This window comes from Panthera leo, chromosome B3, assembly GCF_018350215.1.
Source record: "Panthera leo isolate Ple1 chromosome B3, P.leo_Ple1_pat1.1, whole genome shotgun sequence".
Taxonomy (NCBI): domain Eukaryota; kingdom Metazoa; phylum Chordata; class Mammalia; order Carnivora; family Felidae; genus Panthera; species Panthera leo.
The window spans coordinates 45,969,068-45,983,114 of record NC_056684.1 but is presented as its reverse complement, the minus strand read 5'-3'; the positions used below and the strand labels follow the sequence as shown (position 1 = coordinate 45,983,114).

Here is a 14,047-nt window from a genome sequence, read left to right as displayed (position 1 = left end):
AATGTGTGCTCTTTGTGAAGTCACGGGTGATCACTGTCTAGACCCGTTAATCTTTGTGGGATAAAATGGTGATATCTTATCATTCCTCTTTAACTTCTTAGCTGGTATATTTCTTTAAGACTATATTCCAGGGGCGCCTGGGTGGCTCAGTAGGTTAAGCATCTAACTCTTGGTTTCAGCTCAGGTCATGATCTCACGGTTTGTGAGACTGAGCCCTGCGTCAGGTTCTGTGCTTCACAGAGCATGCTTGGGATTCTCTCTCTCTGTCCCTCCCTGGCTCGTGTATTCTCTCCCTCTTTCTCTCAAAACAAACAAACAAACAAAAGACAAAAAGAGTATGTTCCACGGGTAACTATGATTTTGTAAACTCCTAGAGTAAAACATAACATGAGCTTCAATCTCTTGCAGATACTATCCTGTTGCTAAAATTAGCTGTGGCCGGTGGGAACTTCTTCAAGGTGCCTCCTGAATCTTTTTTGACAGACCTTTAATGCCTTACTTTGCTCTCTGGTAGGATACAGTGGTTTTTAGGCTCTTCTTGTACATTTCTTCCTCTAGATCTGGAATTAGCCATTTATCAAGGATGTCCTGTTTCTTTGAAGAAAATGGCGTTTAGAGACCACAACTGGGGCACTACATTTGACCTCCATTTGAATTATGTTCAAAGCTACTGAAGTCAATTAAGAAGCAGTCTTCTACTATTTCTCACAAATTCATGTAGCTGCATACATGTGAAATTTTAAGCCTGGGGCTCTCAGATTTTAAAATAGTTACATAATACGCTGGGGCACATGGCTGGCTGTCAGTAGAGTGTGCGACTCTTGATCTCAAGGTCATAGGTTCAAGCCTCACGTTGGGTGTGGAGATTAGTTTTAAAAAATTATATAATATGTAATATGCTAATGGTGGAACTATTCTTCTATGTTAATAGTGGGAGTATAACTTGGTACCATCTATCTGAAAGACAATATCATAATTTTTATCCATGACCTTCAAAAAAACCTTTAACCCAATTAATTCCACCTTTAGGAATTTATTAAGGTTCAGGATTTTCCTTGTAGGACTGTTTAAAATAATAAATAGTATAAAAATCTCTAAGTACAAACAACAGGGAATTGGTTAATTTTAACAATGTACAGTACATCCATAGAATGAAGTCTTCACAGTCATTAAAATGATGTAGATACCGTATCAATATATTGTTAAATAAGAAAGGTGGGTACAGAAGTGTTCATATTATGCCTTTAGCCACATGCCTAGAAAGGAAGTCTTGAAGGCTATATCCCAAAATCTTACCAGGGCAAACTGGGCCATTCTCCTGCTTCCACCGCTGGTTTAGGACTTGGTTTCCCTGGATCTGCCAAATCAGACACTACTCTTTCTGCTTTCCAGTTTCTAAAATTTTGTTTTTGTTGTCTTCTTTTCAACATTCCTTGTCCTTGTTGGATTATGCTCTCTTCTTTCCCCAGTCACTATGACTTTAGTGGAGATTTTAGGAAAGAGCAGAGGCTAATAAATATTTTGTTCAACCCTCCATTTTACCTAGCATCCCATTGTTTTTTATGGGAGAGAGCACACACTCTGAAGGGCTTATCAATTATAGAATATATGAATTTCTACTGAAAATAGTGCACCCATGTATGTATCTAAGACACACAAACAAAATTGTAATATAGCAGCACATAAGGGCTCACTTTGTATGCTAGTAATATAAAGGATTGGATACAGACACAATAGTGGAAAAACCAAAGTGGTAATAGATGGAAAAAGAGATTTAAACGAAAGTTGTTTTTAATCAAGAACTTAAAACCAGAAACGCTGAAACTGAAACTGAGTTGTGGGGCAAAGTGACCATATTTATTACTTAGAAGTCAAAAAATGTTTTCAAGGGGGCGCCAGGGTAGCTCAGTAGCTTAAGGGTCTGACTTCAGTTCAGGTCACAATCTCGAGATTCAGGAGTTCAGGCCCCACATCAGGCTCTACTGACTGCTTAGAGCCTGGAGCCTGCTTCAAATTCTGTGTCTCCCTCTCCCTCTCTCTGCCCCTCCCCTGCTTGTGCTCTGTCTTAAAAATAAATAATAAACTTTAAAAAATTTTTTAAAAAAGGTTTTCAGGAAACTTACAATTTATTGCAAATTTAGACTACTTTAAAGATAGATAAACTGTCCCTGGCAGCTGCTTTCAAGCTGTATCTAACATCTCTCCAGTTTGGGGAGACACTGACCCTTTCAATCTAGATAAGGAACATCTCCTCTCTTAACCCCAAATATGGGCTGTCCAGTTTTGCAATGTGTTTACTACACCCTCTTATACTTTTCATTAGAAACACTTACTAACAAGAAATTAAAAGCCTCCTGAAGCACAAGCCCCCACAACTGCACAGCCAAGGACACTAATCCCATCTTTGGAGAAATAATAATTATTATTAATCTTAACACGTACCAGCTGCGCGGACAGAGAAAGAAGTGGAAGGGAGTTTGCTCAATTTGGAGAAATCTTCGGTTTTCACTAGCCTGTGAATATGACAAAAATGAAGTACCCAAACACAGAGGGCTGAAGACACCTCAGAAAACAAGGTTGATCAGATCAATTTTCTTTCCCTTTAAAAAGTCCTTCCCCAAACTTAGATCTTGCCTGAAGCTATAGGGAACACTAACTTTAAAAACTGTAATCATTTACTTTATTGATTTTGCTTGTGAGTTGTTGTCTGAATTTAGAAAACTTAGGGGCAAAAACATTCTCAACAAAATTTAGGCATTCAATTCTAAGTAAAAACAACACATTTGCAATCATCTGAATTAATCAGTATTAATGCCTTCAGAAGCAAAATTAAGTATGATATACTTTGATGTTTGTAAATCACAGTAACTAAAAGTATTGCATACTTACCCATTTAACAAATACTACTTAGTTGTAGCTGGTCTTGATTTTTTTTTAAAAATTGGGGGGCAGATTATTCTGTGCAGGGCACCATTCTGGTCTTATAATTCTTTTCCTAGATTAAGACTGAAGTGTCAGTTCTCTCCTTATTTGCTATGAATCTGACAAAACAGGAAAATGTGGCTCCAAATTTTAAAACATAGTTTTTTACTAAAATAGACTTTGAAAATAAATGAGGTACTTAGTATTCAAACCTTTGCGAAATACATGTAAGACCATGGTTTCCAAAATGACTCTGCTTTTCTACCAAGACAAAGACTTTTAAACATTTTGAATATTATTTAGAAATAACGTAAAGCAGTTAAGTGTTTTTTAAAATGATCATTGTGTGTAGATACAGAGAGATCTAATCATAAATTTTTTTCATGGACTCCTAACTAGGAATAATATCTGTATGTGCAGGAAAAGAGACAATCGTCTTTCTGCTTAATAATCGCTTTCAGTTAGTAAGGAAAAGCTGCTTTGTGGGAAGCTTCTTTTGATAGTTCTCAGAGTTCAAAGAGTATGGAACCTTTGAGTTGATTTCATCAAGTCTATTTATTAATGCATTTCAAGTTTCAAAAAACCTTACATCTTTGCACAATACTTTATTTTTTGCAATTTTTAGTAAAAATTTCCAAAGTGAACAAAAAGATACTGTATAAAACACAGTGGACATTAAACTGACAGTAGTATTAGATCTCATTTGTCTTGATCCTTTTGTTTTACCACATCTTGATTTGCAGTGGAAAGAGTTCAGTGCACGTATCTCTTGTCAGAAAACATTTAACTTAGACTCAAAATAAAATAGGGCAGTGTGTACCTGCCAAAACCCTACCACAGGATAACATTACAGGCAAAAAATGTACATGTTCCAAAGTCTACCACACTCAAGAAGTTACTAAGAACTCTTGCAGAATAAAAGTCACCATTTTAGAAATGCAAACCCACTTCCAACCTTTGCACAGTCCAAAAACAAAGGCATTTAAATGATTTAAAAGCAATTACATACATATCTACCTACTTGTTTGTTTAGAATTATTTATAGTCTATCTGGGGTTTCATGTACAAAATTTGTCTCTAAATCATGTACAAAAAGCTGTATTTTGAAAAAAGTCACCACATACTGTACAAGTTTACAAGGAAGAGATCCCATTATTTTCTCTAGCATTTTTGGCCTTGCTGGCTTGCGTCACATTATGAGAATGATTGTGTAAACCTTATACTCTTAAGAAACAAAAAGGAAAAAAAAAGCCAAAACACAAATCTTTTCACTGTTCCCTAAATTTGCCTCCTATGTGAAGCCAGAAAAATCATAGCTGTTTACTTCTAATTTAAGTGATGTAGTTGAAAAACAGAAGCAATAAATACGTCACAAGCTTAAAATTTTTTTGTAATGCCCCCTTCCATTTCTGCATAGCAATATGCCTGTTAATACATTAAATGCTTTTGCTTTCTTTAAAAAGCCAATTATTTACATCTGTTTAAAAAATAAATTTGGAACGGGACATTGTGCTGTTTCACCTTCACTGTTAAAATATTTTAGGGAAAAAAAATGTCAGAAGGCCTATCTACAATTTTAACTACTAGTTGAGCAAATCACCCTTCTTTAGTGGTTACCAATGATCAGTGATAATATGCTGAAAAAATTGTTTCGGTATTTTGATAAAATAAAAGACCCAGCTTTTCTTTTCCAGGTCGGAGAAAACCAAAAACATAATTAGCATACTTTAGATATATGGAAAGCACAAATAACAGGCTACAAACAAAAAGAAGTCATTTCATTGACGTAATTTCTACCAAAGCATGAATAAAATTTCACCTATCGATTCAAAACTGGAATTGAATTAGAAGGTTTAAAATAAGTAAGCAGAAATCAGACATTTGCGTAAGAACTAACTCTGAAGTAGTATGCTGCGTATGTCCAGTTTGCACACGTAACTGTGTTCCTCAGCATAGCCACTCATGTGCTCTTAGCAGCCATTTGATGAAGACAAGATGAGTATCAGAACCAACTCCATCATTATAAAAAGGTAAATGGATTCTCACTTCAAAACTGCCTGTGTAAAGCATTACAGAATCCTGGACCACTGAATACCACCATTCTCTGTTATCCTGAGTATGTCAATTAAACAGTAATTTTTCATTAAGAGCGGAAAAATTTTATAATACAAAGAAACATCCATATTGCAATTTCTGTTTACAATTGCACACAGAAGTACAGTGTACGTAAGAAATACATGTCTGCATATAACAAGGTATGTACATTGGCAAGTGATGTCTCCAATGTTGAGGTGGTCGAGCCTCCTTAGCCTTGATTGGCAGTTGAAAAAAATATATATATATTTCAATTTGTGATAAAAGTTTATCGAGAGCCAAGTTTGCCTGCAAGTGAAGAAAATGCAGCAACGAAGAACAGGGAACACGGGGCACATAATAATATTCTAAGACTTTGTGCCATTACGTTAAAAATAGCTGTCCATAAGAAAATTGGGTTCCTTTTCCACCCCCCCACCCCCAAATTGGAATTTTCAGGCTTTAAAACTTATGTAATTCCACCTGGTCTGAGGACATGATCTCTTGCCATTTTTTCTTCGACTGTATTTGTGAGGGTTTAGTTTGGGGATGATGATTTAATAGGTGTCTCTTTGGAGTGAAGTTTTCCCATTGTAGGCACTAGGAAGAACCAAGGCAAAAGCTGCAGTTAACGTCTCATGTGTCCCATTTGATAACTCTCCCGGGGCCTCTGACGCTGGGGCTGCTGAATGGGCTGTGGAGGTCTCCTCCTCTTTAAAGTGCCTGTGAATCACAAAAGTAAAATGGATTTACTGTGTGCTTTTTAATCTTAAAAAACAAAGGTAACACTTCAATAAGAAAGGTTCTAGATCAGCATTGTATATGTAATTTAAAAATTTCTGGTAGCCGTAATGAAAAAAGGCAAAAAGACAGCAAAATAATGTTCATAATTTTTTTTATATCACTTAATTCAATATAGCCAAAATATTATCATTTCAAGGTGTATCAATACAAAAAAGTATTAATGAACTATGTCATTCTTTTTTATATGCGAAGCCTTCCAAGTCTGGTATGTATTTTATATTTATAACACATCTCAATTTAAACTAGCCACATTTCAAGTGTTCAACAGACACAACTGTTAGATGAACATGAATTCTGAGGACAGAATCCATGAGGAATAAATTACTGAGTGCCTTTGAGCAAATGACTTAACCTCTCTGAAACTCAGATGCCTTGTCTGTAAAACAGGGATAATAATGAACTCATAGAGTCTATATATATAATCTGTGAAGATTATATGACAATTCAGTAAAGGTGTTTTTTTGTGAGGGTTCAATAAATGATAGGGTTGTTGGTTTAAGTTTTTAAAGGTGAAATTTGCTTAAGGTGAAATCAAATAAAAGAAGTGCTACATTGCATGAGACCATAATTGGTAACATATCTAAAGAGGGTCATGTGGCCCTTAGGAATCCCTAAGAAATTAATATAAGTTTTAGAGCACTGACACTGTCAATTTACAAAAAGCAGTAACATCAAAATCCAATTTCCTGATTGCCACCAAGATACTGTCGCAAGCAGTACTGAGACTACTGAGCTCTCTTGCCCCACGATAGGTAAATTCAGGGGAGCGACTGAGGGAAAATAGAGAAAACTGTAAGGAACCCCCTAGTTTTAAACTACTTTATGTAGGGTAGTAGATGTGGCCTGAGGCAAGAGGCTTCATGAGAAGTCTGTGCAAGGTAGGAGAGGGACAGCTGCCAGTTAGCTCTTGTTCTCCTCTGCCACTGTCATGGGATGATGTATGCCCTACTCCTAGAGTGAAGAGTTCTGGTCCAGGCGTTCTGAGGGCAGCACAGAAGCCACAAATACCTTGGGGAAGGTGAGGGAGAAACAGATGGGGACTAAATAACCTGGAGCAGTTGCCTCGTCTCTTTTCTTTTCCAAATCCCTGGAGCTAATCTAAAGAAAGCCTCCTCTCCGAAGCTGTGTCTCCATGAGAGGTAAAGGGTAGAGACCAAACCTCAGGAGTTATTTTCAGAGATGAGAGTAACTATGGTTACTTGGTGACTGAAGCCTCTACCGTAAGACCCTCCCACAGACTGTCATCTGTATTTCCCCATAAGCATCACCCCTAGGGAAAATGAGTTTATGTGCCAGGAAATATTTCAAGAGCATAAACATTAGAAACAATAGCAGAAGTACAGCTATTAGAATAGAAAAACCAATCATTTAAAAGTAGTTTATCATAATAAAGACAAAAAAAAAGGGAAGATTTTAGAATATGAAAAGTAAGAAAACAAGTATCAGGCAAAAAATAAATTTTTCTAGGTCTAAATATTTTTAGTGACTCAAGACAGATTAGCATTAAATTGGCAGCCATAAATTAGAATGGATTCACAAAGAACACACTCAAAACTCAACTAAATAATTCATCCAGTGATCTCATTTTCAAGGAGAAAGTACTATAAAATTAGTTACTAAAGACTCATTTAGAATTCAATTCTGCCCGCTGAACAGTTCTGAGTTAAAAAAACACAGTCTCGCTCAGACTGTCTTACCTGGAAGAGGTTTAGGAGGAGGCAGCTTTGGATTACTACTTGGAGTATGAACACTGCATATCTTAATAAATCCAGCCATTAGCATGATCAGGGCAATTCCCATAAGTAATACAGCCCACCAATAAACCTAGAAAGAAACAGATTTCTCTACTGAAAAAGCTATAAAATATTTTAGGATATTTTATATTACATAAAATATATATATTACATTTTAATTTTTGAAGAACATTTGTTCAGAACACTTGCTCATTGGGAGTTGTACAGATACCATATATAAGCACATACAGATTTTTTTTTAATGTCACAGAAATATTAAGGAAAAAGACAAAAAACGCCCATAATTTCACACCCTAGATGAAACCACTCAATCTTATTTTTCTTTCAGTTTCTTTTCTAGATATAGCTATGGTGGTCATACACACAGATAAACTCACATGCAAAACTAAGGTTCATCCTGTATATAGTTTACACTGTACTTTCCCATGTTATTAAGTATTTTATGGTTTGAATATTTTATTTATTTATTTATTTATTTATTTATTTATTTATTTTTCTCTCTCTCTCTCTCTCTCTCTCTCTCTCTCTCTCTCTCTCTCATAAACTATGTCTGTTTGCCTTTAGATTCTCCAGGGGCTTAGAGGGTATATTAGTTACTTTAAATTCTACTTCTGGATAAATTTTTAAAATAATCTTGAACCTATGCTTTTTTCTAATCGTCAAATACTAAAGTCTCTCTCTTTTGAGCCTCCCCCCTTTTCCTGTTATTCTATTTCATTTGAAATTTAAGCCCCAGACTACTGCTATGAAATTATTTTATCATAAATCTTAGCTTTCACTGTATTTTATATATTATAATATATAAATATTATATATTTGAATCATAACATCTATTATTTATAATAATTTATTTAAAGGTTGTCTTTTTTAATATGAAAAATGGAAGGATATACACATTCTACAAGCAAAGTTTACCCAGTCTAAGAAGGAAGTAAAACTTTCACTTGTAGCTTAAATCATATAATCAATTAGCCAACCAAAAACTTCAAAAATTACTAGTATAATCTTATTTACAGAAAAATTACTGTTTCTATTCTTAATAAATTCTAAGTCTATTTTGCAATTCAAAATACTCAGATTTGGTTTTAAGACAGTAAGTAATAATAAGCATCATACAAAACAGTTACAACTTTATAACCTTCACATTGGTTTAACATAGACTGATGTATTACATATATAGTTATTGCTAATTATAGCCCAAGAAACCCCCATTTAAGATTTTCTATGATATGAAGTCTTATAACAGCCTACTACTTCTATACTGTTTTTTTATCCAGCAGTGACAACATAATTAAAGTAATAAAAACTGAAATAAAAATACATGTTGTGGGAAATGCCCCAAGCCACTTTCTTCATGTGTGCATAAAGGCTTTCACATACAAATTTATTTTTAAGTTGGTTTTATTTTGAAAGAATCTCAAACTTATAGAAAAGTTGCTAGTACAACAAACTTTTTAAAATCTGGAACCATCTGAGAGTAAATTGCTAGCATGATGCTCTGTTATACCTAAACATCTTAGCATGTAATTTTACACCATAAGGGGTTTTCTAGATAACCACAACACAATCATCAAGATCAGTAAGTTAGCACTGATACATTACTACCATTTAATCCTCAGACCCCCTCAAGTTTTGCCATTTGTCCTAATACTATCCAATTCAGAATTACGCGTTGCTTTTAGCTGCTGTATTTCTTTAGTCTCCTAAAATCTGGAGAAGTTGTACAGTCTTTGCTTGGTTTATATAACCTTGACACTTTTGAAGATTACAGGCCAGTTATTTTGTATTATATGTCCCTCAGTTTTGGTTTTTTAGATGTGTCCCTATGATTAGATTCAGGTCATACATCTTTAGTAAGAATATCACACAAGTGATGCTGTGTTGTTCACATCGCATTCCATCAGATGACACAGGTTTTTGATCTTGTGACTGGTATGTTAACTTGATCACTAGACTAAAAGGTGATACCTGCCAAACTTCACCATAGAGACACTCTTCTTTTTTGTAGTCAGTGAGTCTTCTGTAGGGATATAACTTGGAGCTACAAAAATATCCCCTTCTTCATCAAACTTTCAACTTGCTCATTTCACTCAGTATTGCCTCATGGTTTCCTATTGTATTCAATGGGTTTATAATCCATTATTATCACAGTGTGTCTTTTGAACATGTCCCTACCAGTCTTTGAGCAACTTTACTTTCTGGCACAATTAATTCTAGGTTTATCTTATTCTTTCCCTACCCCAGCCCTCGAATCAGCTGTTTCTCCAAGGAGCCCTGGCAGAATTGCCCCTCCTATGTAGACACCCTTCTCACACAACACTTGTACTCAGATATCCCAAGCCAGCTGCCCCGCCACAAGGTGCCCTTCTCACCTGCTTGGGCTTTAACACCTCATATTGGTCTTCTTCCCCATTTCGCACCCTCCCTACTTTGCTCAGGCTCTAACACCCTGTTGTGTGCCACTATAGCTCCCCCCACTTGGCATGGATGCCCACCTTACTTGTCCTCACCTAATGGCTTTAGGAATATACTGTTCAAAAAGACAGAGGTAATGCAACTCAGCCTCACTGCTGAAAGATCTGATTTTTTCAACAGAAGCTACAAATTTCAGTTTTTATGTGGAATCTATTTTTAAGTGCTGTCAACTCACTCAAAATTTCTAAAAACAATACACAGACCTTACAAGACATGTTTACAGAATCTCGGTTGGAAACCACAAGTTTACAATCTACTTTTCAGAGTTCACTTTTTGTATCCTACCGAGACTGCTAGAGAATCTTTTAGAATTTTCTTTTGGTTTCTATAGAAAATAACTTCCAGAGCCTTGCTCTACTTGTGAGTTTTTAGGATAGTATTTCCTTTCTCTTGCTGCATGAATTTTCCATAATCTATATGCACAGCTTCTGTCCTGTTTCTAGCACCCGGAACCCTTTTAAATATGCCACTTAATGAAATAGGACCTTCTTCTCCCTCCACTGTCTGCATTTCTGACACTCTGACCTAGTAAATTACATAAAGAACTAAAATTACCAGTTTGTACTACTCAAGTGTTCTTCCTGCTCTATACCAGTAGTTCTCAACCTTGGCTTGGCATGTTAGAATCATTTGGAAAGCTTTTAAAACTCAAGATACCTAGAGCAAATCCCAGACCCAAATAGCATGGGGGTGGGACTATGACATCAGTAATTTTATTATGCGGTATTTCATTATGCAGGCAAGACTGAGAACCACTGGTCTCAAACTTTTTCTGTAAAGGGCCAAACAATAAATATTTTAGGCTTGTCTCTGTCAAACTACTCATTTCTTCATTCTAGTACAAAAGCAGCCATAGATAACATGCAAACAAATTAGTGTGACCATATTCCAGTAAGCCATTATTTACAAAAACTGGGAGCAGGCTGGATCTGACCCATAGGCCATGGTCTGTCAACCCCTGTTCTACACCCATATACAGGACATTAGTTTGGAGCCTTTATCTAAAATGGATACCATCCAACACTAACTCTTTAGTTCTAAATCTCTAGCCCAACTACCAGCCTAAGAATTTTGGGAGAAGCTGAGAGTCTATGACTGGCTACAGAAAGAGAGAGTCCTATGAATGAGAAATGCTGCTTAAATAATCAGCACACATATGGTAAAGGGATGGTTCCTATCACTGAGCAGATCTAAGAATTATCTGATATGCTTATTAAAACACAGGTTCTCAGGCCACAACCCTACAAATTCCAATTCTGGTGTTCTGGTGAAAGGCCCAGGAAACTGCATCTTAAGTGAGTACACCAGTGATGAGGATGCAGATGTGTGCTTCTTACCCAGTTTAGACATTACCCATTTAGACAGCTGCCATTGTGGTACACAACCCCTGTGAGCAATACAGGAAGTTTAGCATCCCTGAACCTCATCCATCAAATGCTGGGAGAGCCCTTCAGTTACTCTGACAAATACGGTACATTCTCAAATTCCCTCTGGGGAAGAAGTACCACCCGTAATGTGATCCAGCCCATAAGCAGAAAGGATCAATGGTTTCCTACTACTTTCAGGCTGATGGGCTAATTACAGGAGATGCACATCTATTCCTAATGTTCATTATATTCTCTAACACCATTCCTTCCTTCCAGTCTTCCCTGCTCAAAACCATTTTCCAGGGACACTTGGGTGGCTCAGGTGGTTGTATCTGACTCTTGATTTTGGCTCAGGTCATGATCTCACAGTTTGTGGATTCGAGCCCTGCATCACGCTCTGCACTACAGTGCAGAACCTGCTTGGGATTCTCTCTCTGTCTCTTTCTACCCCTCCCCCACTTGCACATGCTCTCTTTCAAAATAAATAAATAAACTTAAAAAAACATCTTCCACAGGGTCATCAGTGTTACAACTACCTAAAATATGGAATTGACTATGCCATTCCTCTATGTAAAACCCTTTTTCAAAAGCTTCATACCAAGGATCTCCAAGACCATTAAGTGGGAAAGAGAAAAAAAACAGAAACAAAAAAAGCCCTTGAGCACAATAAAGTACAGCAAAGTACCTATATGATTCCACTTTTTAAATATATATATGTATATTCTTGTAAAGGTATAGATCCTTTCTGAAGAATACACAAAAAATAATCTTCAGAAGACTAGGCTTCAGGGTAAAAAGATGGCTTATTTTTCAATGTATTACTTTGTCCATTAAAAAAAAGGTTGGGGTGCCTGGGTGGCTCAGTCAGTTAAGTGTCTGACTCTAGATCTCGGCTCAGATCTTGAGTTCATGGTCATGAATTCAAGCCCCACATTAGGAGTGAAGCCTACTCAAAATAAGTAAATAAAATTTTTTAAAAAAGGATAACCACACTTTCAAAAGGAAAAAATGTAAAAAACAAAAACCTCTTTTATTAAAAAAAATTCATACTTATGTGACTTTTTAGGTGCTCCCTATCCATAAAACATCCATCTGTATCCTCTATTTCTACTGGCCCTTAAGAATTTAGTTTTGGCATCACCTCCTTAATAAAGAGTCTTCCCTAAATAGGGTCCTATTTTCTGTGAAAACATCAGGCAGAAATGAAAACATGTTTTTATGTATTTGTCACTCTAATTCAAACTTGGCTACGAGCTCCCTGAATTTATATCCTACAAACTCAGTACCTATCCCATAAAAAAAGCACCTATTAGACTAGTTATTACAGGTGAGTCATTATTCCAAATACTGACTTTGTGAAACACTTCTAAACAGCTCATTTATTATTTATAGATTGTCCATACAAATAATGCGACAAGGCTCTTATAACGGAGACTGGATGTAAAAAATGGTAGTTTTGATACCTCTGGTACTAGTTTTTCAGCATCTAAAAAGTCTCAAATACAGATGCAAGTAGTATGACAGTAACAGAAGCAGGTAACAAAGAAAGCTTGGATTTAATAATGGTTATAACTGTAGAAAACAAAAGTCAAGAGGACCTAGTTCCAGTTGAGATCAATAGACATTTACTAAAACATGGCACCCAGGTCCTTAAGAACTTCCAGGTCCTTTTAGCAGTGTTCTTGGATTTCCTCCAAGTTTTTCTAGGTAACTACACATCTCAAAAGCCCAAAGCTTGAGATGTTTTAGTAACAATGCCAGCAGCTCTTCAGCTCAGTGTGTGAGGAAATGAAACATCACAGTGGTGAGTAGATAGCAAGAAAAACTAAACAATGGTGTATTTGAGAGTGTAGTAAATATGGCCACCTTTGGTAGAGGGTACTTTTTAATACTCCCTTTAAAAGGGGGAGCCCTAATACTCCCTAAAATGGGGGAGCCTGACTGACTCAGTTGGTTGAGCTCACAGTTTGTGAGTTTTATATATAAAAAAGAAAATTATAAAATCAGGGGGAAAGAATACCAAGAATACCAAACCAGGCTAATAAACGCAAAATATGTGTTTCATCTGTAAGGAAAGATCACAATGTGTCCACCTGGTAGAATCTGAAAGAAAGGAGAGCCAACATTTACTCAACAAACATTTAATGAGTGTAAATTATGCACCAAGCTCATCTTTCATAGATACAAGGGTGCTAAGTGAAACTTAAAGAAGAGAAGATAACCAAAAGGTTAAAACAAAGCCTTGAAGTTACCAAGCACTAAATCAAGTCTGAGAAAATAATTCTACATAAGACACAGACAGATGTTATTCAACACAGTCATTTATATGGCAAAAAGAACACAAAGTAGAAAAAAATAAAAACTACAAAATAAAAGGTCAAAATTTACTAGTCTAATTGATTACATACTAATTTGACTTTTTTTTTATTTAATAACCTAAATAAACAAAACAGACCTATAGGATTATAAAATGATAAAACAGGTATCTCCCCCCCAACCCAAAAGAAAACTGTAAGGGGGAAGGGGTAAGACATACACTCAAGTCTCTTCAGACATAAGACAGTCTTTACTGTTTTTAAACATCTCCAGAAAAAGTCAACCATACAATCATTTCAGCGAATGTTTCAGCATTTGACGACTCACTCTTCGCAA

General features: G+C 36.0%; 1 protein-coding gene across 2 annotated transcripts in view; it reads right to left on the bottom strand.

The window, feature by feature from the left end:
- Nucleotides 1-3,458: 3,458 nt before the first annotated feature.
- ADAM10 (ADAM metallopeptidase domain 10) overlaps nucleotides 3,459-14,047 on the bottom strand; it is a 135,638-nt gene continuing 125,049 nt past the window's right edge. For both annotated transcript variants that reach the window (XM_042941897.1, XM_042941898.1), the window contains exons 15-16: nucleotides 7,497-7,623; nucleotides 3,459-5,718 (exon numbers count right to left, since the gene is read on the bottom strand). In XM_042941897.1, the coding sequence (XP_042797831.1) occupies nucleotides 5,624-5,718; nucleotides 7,497-7,623 (222 nt within the window). In that variant the 3' untranslated portion in view covers nucleotides 3,459-5,623. The remainder of the gene's footprint in view (nucleotides 5,719-7,496; nucleotides 7,624-14,047) is intronic.